The 15,720-nt window shown below is 40.2% G+C and overlaps 1 protein-coding gene across 3 annotated transcripts in view; it reads left to right on the top strand.

Moving 5' to 3' along the window:
- mob2a (MOB kinase activator 2a) overlaps positions 1-15,720 on the top strand; it is a 71,453-nt gene that overhangs the window by 25,246 nt on the left and 30,487 nt on the right. Inside the window, exon 1 of one of the 3 annotated variants that reach the window (XM_077568228.1) lies at positions 1,537-1,954. The exons of the other annotated variants lie outside the window; for them this stretch is intronic. Coding sequence (XP_077424354.1) covers positions 1,917-1,954 — 38 coding nt within the window. The 5' untranslated portion in view covers positions 1,537-1,916. Of the gene's footprint in view, positions 1-1,536; positions 1,955-15,720 lie in introns of those variants that run through there. 3 annotated transcript variants of the gene reach the window in all.

Genomic DNA, 15,720 nt, shown 5'->3' with positions numbered 1-15,720 from the left:
TTTTTTTTCCCCCTGCAGGGAAATGCTCCTACTCGTGGACCCATCACCTAGCAACGTTGTATGTGCTTGGTGTGACAGGTCTCTTCCCCCTCCACCCCATCCCACTTTTCTCTGCCATGACAATCATTGCCTACATGTATACTGTATGTTGTTTCTGCGCAGGGTCATGCATTTGATGTTTTGGTTTAGTCTTGTTACGTTCTTGTCTTTTGCCCAAAGTTAGAATCTCTTTGAAAAATAAGTTTTCTTGCCTTTGTTGTAATTTCAGTGCAGATTTCATGCTTTTATTGTTTGACTGAATCAAGTGAATGGGTCCAAAAGTCATGGGAAGTACAGACACAAGAACCTACAAGAACCTGCTCTTTTTTTTTTTTTGAAAGTGACAGTTCGTTTAATGGCAGTTTGACTCCTCGCTCTCAGGCACTCCTTTTCCTCTTTTGCCTTGTTATTGGGCACATGGCCTTCCGCTGGGCATTACACACACAAAACCCACATCCTGCCTTTTACATCCACAAAATCCATGAATTCCCAACACCCGTATCAGCACACACAAAATTGAAAACAATGCCTTTTGAGTTCACCCTTGAACTAGATTATTTCACCTTTTATTGAATCTATTTAACCCTAGCATTTGGAATTTTCCCAAGATTCTCTGTCTAAAAATGATGATTCTTGCACTAAGACATAAGCCTACATATCTTTGTCTGCAGGTGAGTGATGATGTAATTACGCGGCAAAAGAGGAGGTCTCTTTAACCGCAGCTTCTAGCGACAGGCCTCTGAGGAGGAGGTGGAGCAATGACATCATTAGATGTATAAGTGCTTTGCTGGGCTGCTGCGGTTTTGTCTTTGATTGCAAAAGAGTGTTGTTTCAAACATCCAGAGCACAAATCTATGTTTGTGTTTAAGCGTCAGCATTCAGTCGTGTCAGTCACCTCTGTCACTCTGTTAATCCGTGCTGTTGGCAGTGTCAACACTTTGATTACTGTCACACGCACACAGTTGAGTCTTGAGTGTATTTGGGCATTTGTTTGTGTGCCCCCCCAGCAAGTAAATAAAAGCGAGTGATATGCATGCATGGTGCCCTTCATCTAACTTGTCTCTAGAGCACTCTACACGGATTGGCTCGCTTCCTGGGGGCTCGTCACAGCGCTAGCCCCTCCCATTCGGTTCCACTGCATCATTTGTAAGAATGAAAAGTCACCCTGATTGTATGCTTGCATGAATATTTGTTTAACCGGGTTGCACTGGTAAGACCTGGTTTTTTAATATTTTGGATAATGACGCATATACTTAGCCAATGTATGGAGGTCGTTTTGGGTATAAATACTGTACATGTACAGTAAACAGATCACTGAAATTGCTGCCTCTGGGGTTAGTTGACTCCCTATACTCGCTGTCTAGCTATCTCTATCTCTACCTCCTTCCTTTTTCTTTCCTTCTATTTATCGTTCTCCTGCAGTCCACCCTGTGCTGCCCAGCCCTCTGCACTTGTTTACGGGACTATGTTTGCCAAGCTAATCTTCCCGTTTTTTTTAGGTGGGAGCCAGCAAGTGAGCAGGGGGGAGAGAGAGTGAGAGAGTTGTTCGCTAAGGAGAGCGAGTGCGAGACTGTGAAAGAGGCAGTCAGTTGCAGACGGACGTCAGAAAGAATGAGTAACCTGCTCTCTGAAAATTGTCAGGTTTTTGTGAATGGAGTTTGCCAAAGTGCATCTCTCCGGCTCCGTTTTGTGGACACACGGATTGGTCCTGCATTCGTCTGTCCTGTGCGAAAGTCAAAGGTTGTTTGTCTCACCTTATGATTACACAAGGTGCTAGGCTGGACGTTTTCACCCTGCTGCACCTGTAGCCACGAGTGCAGACGGGCAGGTGGGAAACGACGAAGCGTCCGACCCGGTTCTGCTTCACCGCCGCCTGGATGGGTGTTTTGGTGTGCTGCGATTGCTTCTTCTATAGGTAATTAACCAAGTGGCTACTTCTTCTCCTGTCTCGTTACTTTAGTTGCAGGTGGTAGAGTTGACTTTTTAGGATTCTCTGTCTTTAAATTATCAGATTTATTTTTAGTTTTATATCTGATTACCTCCCCCTCCTTCGATGATCCACTGTTATTGTGCTTTGGTTTGTGGAGGTGACATTTGAGGTCAGTGCAGCTGTAGCAGGCAGAGGTTTTGTTGGAGCCAGAGCAAGGCATCGTGACACCTACATGGGGGGGAGGTAGGTTGAGGTGAGGCCACCAGTGCTCACACTTTGCCTGCTATACTGTAACTAACACAGAATATTAACCATCACTGGTTTTTTTTTGTTTTTTTTAACTAAGCAAAGGCTACTTTGCTAATGGCATGCTGGCCTTGCCAGGTTTTCCAAACTTTGCCTCCCTGTGTGCCTCTTGGCTGCATTCAGTGTTTGTTTGGACATAGTGTCCCCTCAAGGATGCGTTTCCTGTTTCTCCATTTGTTGTTTGAGCAGCATTGAACTTAATCAGACTTTGCTCTTTCTCTCCCCTCCGCTCTCTCCTCGCTCTCTCTCCTCTCCTCGCTCTTGCTCTCCCACCTCTCTCTCTCTCTTATTGGGTTTCCATCCACCCATTTTTATTAAAATTTTCAAGAAATGCAAAAATAAAACTGAATGGAAACGCTAGAAATTCGAAAAAGGGCCCAAAATTCACCCCCCAAAAAATGTACGCTTAGAGGGGGTGGATTTTAAAGCATATCGAAAAAAGGAAAATGCTAATTTTGTCGATGGAAACAGGTTTTGCGAATAACCGCTGGCAAGACCAGATTCACGTCGCAAGTTTTGACCAGATATTACGTCACACGTTTGTAGTCCCAAAGCAATGTCGGACGATAAAGTAAGGTATGTTTGGGAGGATGACGAAACAGAAATCTTTTTGAATTATTTAAAGTAGCGAATATTAATGCTATTTTAGATGGAAAACAGCAAAGAAACGCTACGGTATATCAAGAATTACGGTATATCAAGAATTACAAAAGAAAACTCACACGACGTCATCGCATGGAGCAATCGCTACCTGGTCTTCTTCTTCTTTTAAATTACTGGTGGATCACATCTCTATGGTGTATACTGTCACCCACAGCGGCAGAGTCCCCTCTCAATATTCGCAAAAGAAGAACAGATGGAAACGGGCATAAGTCGCATGTCCATTTTGCGCATTTTCAGTAAACTCGCTTAACCAGTTTGAAACAATTGGATGGAAACCTGACTTCTCTTTCACTCACTCACTCACTCACTCACTCACTCACTCACTCACTCACTCACTCACTCACATCCTAGCCATCTTTTGATAAAGGTACTTGTTTTGGAAGCAGTCCCATTTGTTTTTAAAACAGACCTACATGTTGGTACTCTCTCATGTGACCACTGGTCTAACTTGTTAGGGTAGATGATTTAGGTTTGGCTTGTTGGCATTCAGCACATCTGGTTCCCCTCTCTTGTGGTTCTGGGGTGAGCCAGTCACAGGCCATAACTGCTGTAAAAAGTCAAAAAATAACGTGCTAGTTCTCTAAGGAGATTTTTGGCAATGGTAAAATTGTAGCGCACATAACACCACAGCTAGGTTAGATTAGGCATCATGTTGATTTGCAACTTTTTCATTTGACCTAATACAACTTTTAAAATACGTTTGAGTAAGTGTATAGAGTGCGTTTGTTTGTTTGTCCATGTGCCCTGTACTGTAGCCCTTAATGAAAGAAACACACAGACGTCCAGTAAAAGAGAGGGTTTGTTCCCCAAGTGTGTTTTGCCTCCTTCGTGACGAAGGTGAGGGAGGAACCTGACTTGTGACGTCTGTGCTCCAAGCCTCATTTAGCCAAAATGGGCTGTGAAGTCTATTTTTAGCATGTTTGTCTCTCAATTCCACCTCCATTAGCCAATTAAATAATGTCACCATGACTTTATGTGGCATGATTTGTTTGTTTTCTGATGTGTATCCACTAAAACGGGTCCTCATTGACCTGAAGCTTTCAACAGTGGTGTTGTGCGGACTACAAGCTGCCTGCCAGTGCTCCGTTCAACCACAGTCTGCCATAGTGTGAAAACAAACAAACAACAACATCATTTTACCTTAGGGTGTATTCAGACCAGAAAAGTCCTTTAGTCCGCTTGTTTGTTCCGGACCAAAAGCGAACTTTATTTTTTTCGTTTGGTGCGGTTTATATTCACAATGTGCTTTTTGCAAGTGGACTATATTGCGTAATCACGTCGACCGCGTGATGATCTGTGCTCCCATTGGACAAAAATGACAAGGGCCGAATGCATAACCAAACCCGGAAATAGAGGAAAACAGGAAATTCCGACGTGCTGCATATGCCCCACATATTTGTGGCGTTATTAGATGCAAGATATTTGCGAGCGTCACTGGCAGATCATTCAACGGAGGTTCCGCAACGCTGTTTCTAATTTTGGAACGCGTCGTTTATTGCGTGCAGTAACCGGATGAGTAGTTGCACTTCGCGTGCCCACCACGACATGCTGACAACACAGTGGCTAAACAGAATATGGATGATTATGAATGAATCTAGCACAATATTCACTACCGGGCAATATTCCCCCCCACGATGCTTGGCTACGGTGGCTTGTTAAGCCCAAAAAGGCGCATATGTCCTGCTGTTGGAGCGGATCAGCCGTGGTTTGTATTCAGACTGCGAAGCGACCCGTACCGAGTGCGTTTGGAAGAGGACCGAGACCACCTCAAAGTGGGTCTCGGTCCACTTGTTTGATCCGCACCAGGATTTGTTTGTGTGCATTCAGACCTGCACAAAAGGCCCGGATCAATATCAGCGTGGGAAACGAACTCTGGTCCGTTTAAAGCGGTCCGAACAGTGCAGGTCTGAATACACCCTTAGTTTTCAGCCTTCATTCAGGATTTGGGCAGTCTGGTTTGGACTAAGAAAGGCTTACAATTGAGACAATACTTTCAACAGTTGGCTAAATATTGACTCAATTTCACGTAAAGCTACATATCCAGTATCCACCACCAAGTGAGACTCGGTTCTGCTCGCCAAGAAAGTTTGGAACTGTAAATCTTGTTCTGGCTTGTATTTCCACTGCAGAATGTGTAGGCTCCAAGTAGTGATAGTGTAATGCACCAATGTTCCATACAGACGAAAACAGCGTTATTGCACTGAAATGAAAATGTTTGTCTGTAACTGAAAAACAAAAATAAGAATGCATGGCTGAAACACCAAAAGAAATTATGCTGATTTTTAGTATTTTAGCCTTCATATTTTTTAAACTTCACTTGTCTTGTACCCCCACCCCTTTTAAAAAGAGACAGAGCAGAAGTTGTTTTTTTTTCTCGCTTGCTGATTAAGTTCCGCATTTAATAAAGTGAAGCTTAAGTGAACTTGCCAGTGTTCGACCTTTTGGGCTTGCCTGTAAAGCTAATCATAGAATCCCTGTAATCCCTTGTCACTCTCACAGGGTTGTTTTTTAAATAGTCTTGAGGCATCTAGTTAAAGATGAATATTAAGCATCTTGCACAGTATGTTGATGCATTATTCCATTTTTCTTTCTTACTATACTGTGAGACAGATTTCACATAACATCAGCAAGTTTGTTTTCAATGGCTGTGTTGGTATTTTTTCATGTCTAGAGTAGAATAGAATATTCTATCTATTCTAGTAGAATAGTAGAGTAGGTTATCAGTGTATCACACTCAGTCTCCATTCATGAGCCTCAAACGGACCTGGATACATTCATAGTTTGTTCTGTGTTTACCCTATTTCCTTGTCTGCTTATCATGTTCCACCCAGACAATTGGGGCATGCGGTTCATAATCAACCAATTGAGTTTCATGCTTACACACTTTGAGCATTTAATTTAACTTGCATTGGACCAGCTTTCCACAAAAGTTTATTTCTTGAATGAACTGAACAAAAATATGGGCATTACGTCCATCTACAAGATTTTGTCAAAGGTGTTTGATGCGCTCATTTTAATCATGCTTTTTTTTAGGCATAGATTGGAATGACCTTCTCCACACTCTGACCTACCACAAGCCCAAATAAATGTAAGGAATGCTTTGCTAAACAGCACAGTAATACAATGCTATTAACTCAAGTAGAATGACAGTGCGCATTAAGAAGGTCTGTCAGTGTCACTGGCTGTCCGCTTTACTTTCACCCGTTGTCTTTTCACTGCAGAGTGCCGACCTCACACAAGGACAGTTGCATAACACTTTCACAGTATTTGCTTGCATTCAGCAGCAGCTTCATCTTGCTGGCTCATGAGAAGCAGAAAGTGATGACCTTGCACTGACTAACCTCAACTCTCCATTTAGCTTTAGTTTTCATCCACCTTGGATATAATGACAGAACGGATATGTTATATGTTTTAATGGCCTGTCTCGATAATTTACTTTATCCTTATCATTCGATAAATAAAATGAACTTGATAGTTTTTCCCGGACTCCATGTTGTCATTTTCATGTGTGTTTGTATTTGGGCTGCTTCATTTCTTCTCGTCACGTCACCTTGCTCGCCACTGTGGGAGTTGGCATGCACACATATACGCTTGGGGTGGAGCGTCTTTTGAAAAACGGTTTAGTTGGCATGTGTGACGATTTGCATGTGTCCCGTTGCTTTATAGGCACGCACAACTATTTTTCGTATTAATGAGACACAGCTGTATACAGTAGCATAGCATTAATATTAGCCAAAGTGACAACGGCCATGGTTGTGCCAGCTAGCAGCTATCCTCTTTGGTGCTCCTTTTGTACTATTTCATTGTTTGTTTTATGCACTATTGGTTGTGTGAAGGTAGCAAATATGTTTCATTCAACGTGTCTTGCTTACCAGACATATCAAAGGAAATGAATTGAACTGTGAGAAAATGTATGTACTGTATGTATGTGGCCTTTGAGCATGAAAGCACCACTAAAATGTCAGGTGAAGTGGGTGTTAAAATTGCTGGAGCAGCCCACACCCTCTCTGCTCCCTCTTGGAACAAGAGGGCCATTTCAAGGGAGACAGGAAGCGTTTAGGCGCCTCATTCTGTGTTTACTGAGGTTGTCCCAGGAGAGTGAAAGGAAAGGGTGGTGTAGTGCAGCCTAACAGACTGGAGAAGGTGGTATTGAGTAGGTGTGTCCGCCACACATTTTCTTGCACAACGGTGTAATTTTCCTCTGTGCTGCAGTGCCTTAGGCAGCAATGCCAGCCTCATATGTTTTCACAATCGTCCATTTTGGTACTGTTACTGGATAAACTGAAGAGGACAACAAGAAAAACAAGAGGAGTCCACATTTCAACATCACAGTTGGATGTAATTTTTAAAGAAATGAGCAACACAAATGTTACTTCCTACACCAGCTGCGATGATCCTGCAGTAGGGGGGGCAATTGTTGTTCAATGCTGACACAAGCATGTTCAAGATGATACATTTATTAAAATTGAATTCCAAGCAGAACAGATACATTGGACATAAGACACTCACTGTACTTTGATAATGGCATTAACATCCACTCAATTATTATTCTCCCCCAGTGTTTCAGCATGACATAACCAGCATGCTGGTGAGGAATTTCAAACCACCGCCACAGCCACTGGCTGATTATTTGCTAATTCTGGAGGCAAGACAGTTCAGTAACAGTGTCCAGTAACATATTACTCAACTAGATATTTTATTTACTCGCGATAGATAAATCATCAGTCCTGCAATCTGTGGAAACTGTCAGCTAATGCTGCTGTGAGAAATTCCAGCAATACACTACAGTATTTGTTTTATACATATACATGACTATTCAGAATTGAATTTTGTAAAATTACAACATACAGTAAGAATAATGTCTCTCCATTGTCATTACACTCCTTCCAAAATACTCGGAATAAATGGGTATGGAATATTTTATAAAGACTGAATTATTCAGTGCAGTTACCATCACAAAATTTTCTTAAAAAACATTTAAAAAGTTAGAATATTATGAATTTTGTTCCACTTCCCGATTGTGTACCACTTGGTGATGATTCTTCACCAAAAAATTCAAATTTTATATCTTTGTGTGAAACATGAAATGTGGCAAATGTTCAAGGGGCCATCGCAAGCCACTGTATGCCATCGCAAGCCACTGTATGCTTCTTCTTCTTTTTTTTAATTGATTGGACAATTCAATAGACAAATTTTTCTTAGACATCATTTGCAAATCAACCATTTTACCCATCCCTAGTGCCTAGGAGTGGACCCAATGCTAATTCTGTCATTTAAGCATTTCCCTTCATTGTCAAGCTTTTAGAGATGATGATTTCACTGTACTAGCTTAGCTGGGTCCAGAACTAGTAGTCAGCCAATCAGGTGTTTAAAATTCTTCGATGAGAACATGCGTGAACAGACCTTATAAATTAGTAAGTGGGTGATTTCTTAGTAAAAGAACAATAGATAGATTCAAAATGTTGGGAAATCTCATCAATTCATAGACATTGTAGTGTGAAAGGGGCTCTCATCACTCCATATGCTGCTTCAAGGCGATCTCTTGGTTTGACCTTTCTGGTTTCTCCTTTGTATCTGTGTCTCTCTATGTCCCATTGTGACTTAAACAGCATCTGTTCCATCCAGCCATTTTCTTCAGTCATTGACACACCATATGTAGACTACAGCCACCGTTTTTAGCTGTTGCCAAAGTTGTCTGCATGATTTTATATTCCTGTTGTGTTGAGTACATTGTGTGCAGCATATTGTCAAGTTTCCTTAATAATATCTGAAAGGACACATACACACATTCAACTCACTTTTCAACCCATCAATAGCTTATGACTCAGCTGTCAGCTTGCCCGTAACATGTGACAAAAAAGGCACCAAAAAAGTTTTTGTTTACCGAAGTTAAAACATATTTGCAAATTTCCCATTTTCGGCTAACACCAACATGCTACTTTTGTGTAAATGAAGCTCCTCAACTCACTTAAAAAAAAAATATTGACACTAAGAGGCCACCAGGTGGTGCTAAAGCAATACTGGTCTTGCTTTGGCCTGCACATAAAAACAGGTGATAGCAGGGATAGGTTCCAAATCAAAATCCCAGAATAGGTGAATTTGCGAATGCCAAACCATGGCATGAACATGCAGGGGTTCACTGCATTAACTAAACTTTCAATGCCTTCTTTCAAAGTAGCTTCTTAACAGAGTGCCTCGTCGTATACTGTGCACATAGAACTGCACACCTACAGTACATTACCAGAGCTTACTTCTGGGTGTGTTTAATGGCTCAATTTTCCCACTGTTTGGTTTTTGGATTGTTAATCTATTGGTCACCTTTTAGTCACATGCCGGCTCTTCACCACTTTGTTCAAACGTTTTTGGGTGTGACCACTTCCGATTCCTCAATCCCTTCCAGCCCTGTTGAAACCCAGACAATGGCGCAGAATTTCCTTTGCAGTCAGGAGGTGGTTATATCTCGTCTAGTCATCTTTGGTCATACGGACCTTTCGTGTATTCGTTTTTGTTTTTATTTGTGAGTATGGGCAAGAACTACACTCACATCGGTTAGATGAAAGTATTTCAAGAGGAATTTTCGGGGGAATTGTTTTTAGTTTTTATCTTGCGCATTGATCACTGTGCTTTGTTTGAGGTTGTCCAGGTTTTATTCTGGGTTGAGAATGTCCAAATTGTTGTTGTGATAAGCAGAGCAGCAGATGTGTGATGGGATGTTCAGAGGGAGGTGCACTCTCTGACTTTCAGCTGCTATGGCCCTTAAGATAACATTGGTACAATATGCGGGTAGCAGCATTAGAGTCCATTAGTGTTCTTGGAAGTCTGTGTCACGATGCTACCAAATTATCTGAAAAAGAGAAGGAAAGTGTGTTCAGACTGAAATTATGTACTTTTATCTAAAAGCAGCAGAGAACTATTAATCTGCAGAGAGGCATTCACTAATTGCCTATAGACATACTGAGAGGTGTTTCTGATATTGCTAAATAGGGTAACTAAAATATTTTGAAATGTTATTGCATATCTGGCATTATCTTTGTACAGGCAGATTTGTCATACAGCACTTCTCTTGAATCATTTCATTTGTGGCTGGTGACTGTTCACTGGAATGGAAATTTTGCCACAAAATATTACAATGCATAACTCAATGACTGTACAGGACAAACACAAATACCACTTGAATTATACTGGTACATACACACAATATACTCTTGCATTTACCATTGATAAATAGTTGACATCTAAAAACATCCCAAGGTTGCAAGTTTGCAACCATGCAATAATTTACCCTTTTCCAATTTATATCTGAAAAGGTTTACTGGAAAAAGTATCAGTGAGCATCTTCCACTCGTAATTACCAACCATGTTTTACTAAAAACATAGCATATTTAGAATGTTTTTTCCAGTTCGGTCATGTCAGAAACACCTGTAAATGCAACAATTTACGTCAGTCTGTAACATTTGTTAGAGTTTTAGCATTCAATAACACTGGTAGTTCATTGTACTAATTTTAATGTCGCCGTTTAATGTGTATGCATTTAAAAAATGCAATCTTAGGTATCAGAAACCTGAGTGTTTGTATTCCTAATAAGCATTAGCCAAGAAAGGTTTCTTAGTTCTATTTTAGCAAGAAAGGTTGTCACTCCGGTTGAAAGAACAATATCAATTCTCGTATTTACCTTTGTGAGAAATTTCAACCATTTCTTTGGAATGGGGACTCCCCCAAACTTCTCCTTTCATCCTTAATCACCCGCTATGTTGGTTCTGTGTGACTCTGAGGGCCTGGGAGACTGCAGACTTGTGTTATGTAATATCCCTAGAAACATAACAAGCACTCTAATGTGATGTGACTTGTGCACCTATGGTTCTTGTCAGTACTTTTTAAATCATTGTCATGTCTGCCGGCCTGATGGTGGCTCTTTTTTTATAGCTTCTGACTGCCACACCCATGCGTGTCATACAGGCTGTTTTTTTGTTGTTGTTTTTTTACATTACTTTGTAATTTTACTGTCCATGCATGTGTGAGCCTAATCTTCTTGACTTCATCTCATGCTCATTTACCACGCAAGTGAAATGTGTCTCTTAAACAGCCATTCCTGAGGCAGTTTTCCATTGTTAAAGGGAAATTCTGTACATTTTAGTCACATCCTCTGTCATAATGTTTGTGTATCGGCACAAGTTGTGCCTGAGAATAAACGACAAGTATTAACATTCCCTTCTGGTGTAGCTCCATGCATAAATGCCCTCACTTGGGAGTTAATGAGCTGCATCGTTGGGACCCTTGCACAGCTGTAAACACAATTATCCACAAACCTGTCTGATGAACTGTCTCATGATTTTCAGCTGCAACTGTTTAGTGACTGGTATCCTCCTTTTATCCAGACTGGCATTGCTTTATAATTTTCTAAATGTTGTTCCTTCTCGTGCAGAAGCCATGAAAAGAGACTTTGTGTTCATCCCCAAGCCCTTATGCCTTGTACAATTATGCTCCACCACTTCCTGTGCAAACATGGGTGTTACCCCAAATGTTTTTGCCGCCACCTCCTCTTTGCTTCCTTACTTTATCCTGTATTCCATGACTATCTTTCGCTATACACAGTGCAAACTGTAGCATGTGTTGCTAGTTAGCCCCACCACCTTTGCACCTTCTTTTGATTTCATGAAATCAAATTGCCACATCCTCCCGATCATTTCCCTTTTTAATAATTCTGCCACACTCCTTGTGCAACAGTAGATTCTTTACTTGAATAGTTAATTAAGTCAAAAGTAATTTACTGAACAAAATCTAACAACCTTATTTCTCATATTTCTTTAATTTCTACTTTGCTACAACAACCTTTGTTTCTTATTAGTCCATCTTGTGGTCTTATTTAAGACGATGAAGTGAAATCATTTTTGAGAATGTTTAGTTAAAGGGCCTCTGTGATGGTCATTGACACTTATTTTATTGTTCTTGACTTAAAAAGGAAAGCAAAAGCGTCAGAACATACATTATTAAAGTGAATACCATTGCATCAAGCCTGCGACTCACTGATTTCACCAAACTGTTGATTCTTCATTGTGTGAAGGCTGTGGTATCACACATATGTTATTCCTTTTTTTTTTTATTCCTCCCATTTTTTGCCATATCTACTTCCACATAATTCATCCAATCTTGTCATTCCAATTTTAACATATTCTGAATTTTCATGCCATTCTTGCTTCCATTTTTCTTATTCAAAATATTCACGCCTTACCTACAATTCTTGATTTTCTACCCTTATTTCCCCCCTTCATTCTTAATGGCAGATTCAACATTACACATTTACATCATTTCAAAGTGATATTCAAATCATTTAACTTATTCATTTCACTTTAGGGATGATTATTAGTCAATTCCCTACTTGATTCTTCCAACCTTACTTCATACCCTACTTGATTCTTAACACCTTACCCCTTTCTGTTTTTTCCACTACAATTTCTACATTTATTCACCGATTCAAACCGTTCCAACTTTCAACTTTTCAGTGTTTACCTGACGACTACTTGAAAATTTTTTGATTGATTCAAACCATTTCAACTTCAACATGCTCAGCTATTTCTATCTCATTGTATATCATTCCCTGTCACTTGTTAAACAGTACTTCACATCATTCAATATCATTCCAGATAATTCATGTTTTTCATTCGCCCTCACCGCCTTCACACACATTTTTTTTCTCAGAAATTGCACATTGTCTAGTTTGAAATGCTTTTCCAGGCCTTTACTGCAGCCTTTTCCAAGACGTGTTTATTTCTCATGCTTCAGGAGCTAAAATGCATACTCTATTGGGTAAAGGTTTGGTGAATGACTTGGCCAGTCTTAAGACTTTCCTCTCTTTCTTCCTGATGAAGTCCTTTGATGTGTTGGCAGTGTGTTTTGGGTCGTTGTCTTGTTGCATGATGAAGCGTCTCCCGATTAGTTTGGATGCAATTTTCTGTAAATTGACAGACACAATGATATTGTAGCCTTCATTATTCATTCTGCTGCTACCATCATAAGTTACATCATCAACAAAGATTATTAAGCCTGTTCCAGAAACAGCCATTAAAGCCCAAGCCATTACCTCCACCATACTGACTTACATATGAGCTTGTGTGTTTTGGGTTACAAGCACATTTGCCTTTCTATCACTTTGGTAGAGGTTAATCTTGGTCTCATTGGTCTATTTGTTGGATGTATTTCTTCTCCCAAAGTTCGAGCAGTGAACTGTGATACCTTCATACCAGCCCTGTGAAGGTTGGAAGAGATTTCACTTACTGTTGTCTTTGGGTGTTTCTTTACAGCTCTCAGTGTTTCTGTTATCAATTGATAGCGTTACCAACCTGTTTGATGTCTGTTACGCAGGCAGTACACAAGTATTTTATTTTTCAGGACATTCCAAATTAATTGGATGAAATGTCTTCTTATATTATGCTTTACACATTGTTTTTGGAATTAAAGAAAAATTTGTGATGTTTGAAGATTCACTACACATTGAATAGTTAGTACTGTTTTTGTGGGACAGAGAAGCGCAATGCATTTTGAATGTGTATTCATTCAAATGTTTTTCCTACTGGTTGGCTCTCTTACATTCTAATGCTATATGTCTTGCTTTTTCCACCTACAGAACTGTGCACACTCCCAATTTGTGACAGCAGGTGACAGCATTGCTCCCACATCTAATTTGTCACTGACTGTCTATCATGTGAGAACAAGGTTGTTCCTCACCATTAATTCCTGATGCTATGCAAGCACATTTGCTGTAAACAGCTGGAAATGAAAACTGAAGGTAATGTTTTGCTTTGGTTTAGAAATGTTCTGAGCTTTATCAGCAGCTGGGGAAGGAAAATGGATTAGCACAATTCAGGTTTCTGTTTGGTAGTGTGAGTCTCAGTGCCAAGGTCATTGAGTCTTGCCATGGAAATCTACGTTCTGCCCCCCCCCCCCCCCCCTTTTTTTTTAGGGATTATCTGTCTTCTGGGAAGCTTGTCTTGGGGAACCTTTTCTACTACAGTACACTAAAGTGCAACTTGCTTTGGATAATTCTGTCTTCCGTCTGGGGAACTCATTTTATACAAAAAATGACAACGGGTAGGAAACGCATTGTTTACCTCTTCATCAATCAGGTCACTTCTTTGATTGGCTTTCACCACACATGAAGATTTTTGGCCATAAATATTAGCATTTTTAATATTAGCATGTCTAATATTTATTTTCTCGTTTTGGACCCTATTATTATTATTATTTGAAATTGAAATTAAAATGTTTATTTTGAATATTTCAACATTATTTCAATACATGAATAAGTGACAATAATCAACGAAAGAAAAGACAAATCAAAAGAAAACAGGCAATAGAAAAGAAAACAATCAATGAATATTCGAAAAGGAGTGAGAAGAAGTCAAACTTATTTACTCCCACCCCTTCTCCTTAAGTAAATAACATAACTTCCGTCCTTCTCTTACATACATTATGCGGACAAATCCACTCTTGAAACACCTCAGACATAACCATAATCTTATAGGATAATCTTATAAAATAATTGGGCGTCCTTGGTCGTGAAAAGGCAAAATCAGGAGAATAATAACGGGATTGACTTTGTGTGGAACCTGTCCTGTCGGATTTTGGGCAAGAGTCAGAATACTGTATACCCTGGACTACAGGCAAATAGCTATTTACTTTGCTTAAATCAGTCTTTTTCCTGTCCTTGTCATCTGTCCATTTAATGGCCATACTGGATTGACACTGCTGTAGACATGCTGCCGATGTCAGGAGCGAAAACCTCATTAACACTCTGACCTGCAGAGCCACATACTGGCTCACCTGTAAACATTTGGGAAACGAGAGAAAGCCAGTTTGTATTCCAGAGGTCACCAACTTGGACACTTACTGTGTTTGTTACATGACAGTCTGTGTTTATACTCTTAAACTTGACAGATAAGTGTTAGGCTGCCCAGGTGGGGAATTGTGGGATAGATACAGTGAGACTCTACCCAGTTAAGGAATGTGGAAAGGAAGAATGAGTGTGTCTGGGACATGCTGAAACAACTCGCACATTGAGCAACTTCTACAGCTTCTCCTCATCCCTCTGTAATGTCATTCCATTCATTTACTGACGCTTTGTTTCACTTTCCCGCCTCCTCTTCAGTCAAGTAGTGTACTCTAGTTTTAAACAATTTCCTGTTTCTCTCTTCCTTTTTCATTTTCCATCCATCTCTATTAATTATTCTCTTCACTCTGCCCTATTCCTGCTGATATGATAGTGTTATATCTGTGCAAGGTCCATGGAGATGCTGAGTTATGGACTTCAGGACACAAGTTTGGTATTTCTCATCTCCTGTCTCCTTATTTTATTAAATCTCTTCAGTTCATAAACCAGTGCTGACGGGCTGTGTGACTGAATCTGATGCCAGAAATTCTGTTGCTAGATTAATTTCTCAACATCAAAACAAATTGTAATCATTTATATTTAAGTTAATTTTGTCAAACAAGATCTCTTACATATGCTCGGTACTCCATGTTTTTGTTTTTTTTTGAGCCATGCTGTATGATCAGGGAGCCATGGCATGTCTCAGCATGTAGTCTTTCCCTGCCTACAGGAATGCAGAGCAACGAAATGAAGCCAGGGGCAAAACAGTGCACAGGCAAAGACAAACAGATGTTGAAGCCTGAAAAGAGGGGAGTACTGCTTTGATTTGGTGAAAGGAAAACTAGAGTGTCAAGCATTGTTCCCAACTAATGTCTAATTAATGTTCAGTCAGCGCTGGTTTGTGTACTGTTAAGTGCC

The sequence above is a fragment of the Vanacampus margaritifer genome, chromosome 6 (genome assembly GCF_051991255.1).
Source record: "Vanacampus margaritifer isolate UIUO_Vmar chromosome 6, RoL_Vmar_1.0, whole genome shotgun sequence".
Classification (NCBI taxonomy): Eukaryota; Metazoa; Chordata; class Actinopteri; order Syngnathiformes; family Syngnathidae; genus Vanacampus; species Vanacampus margaritifer.
Note: the sequence above shows the minus strand (reverse complement) of the source record. Positions and strands in the feature narration are given on the sequence as shown.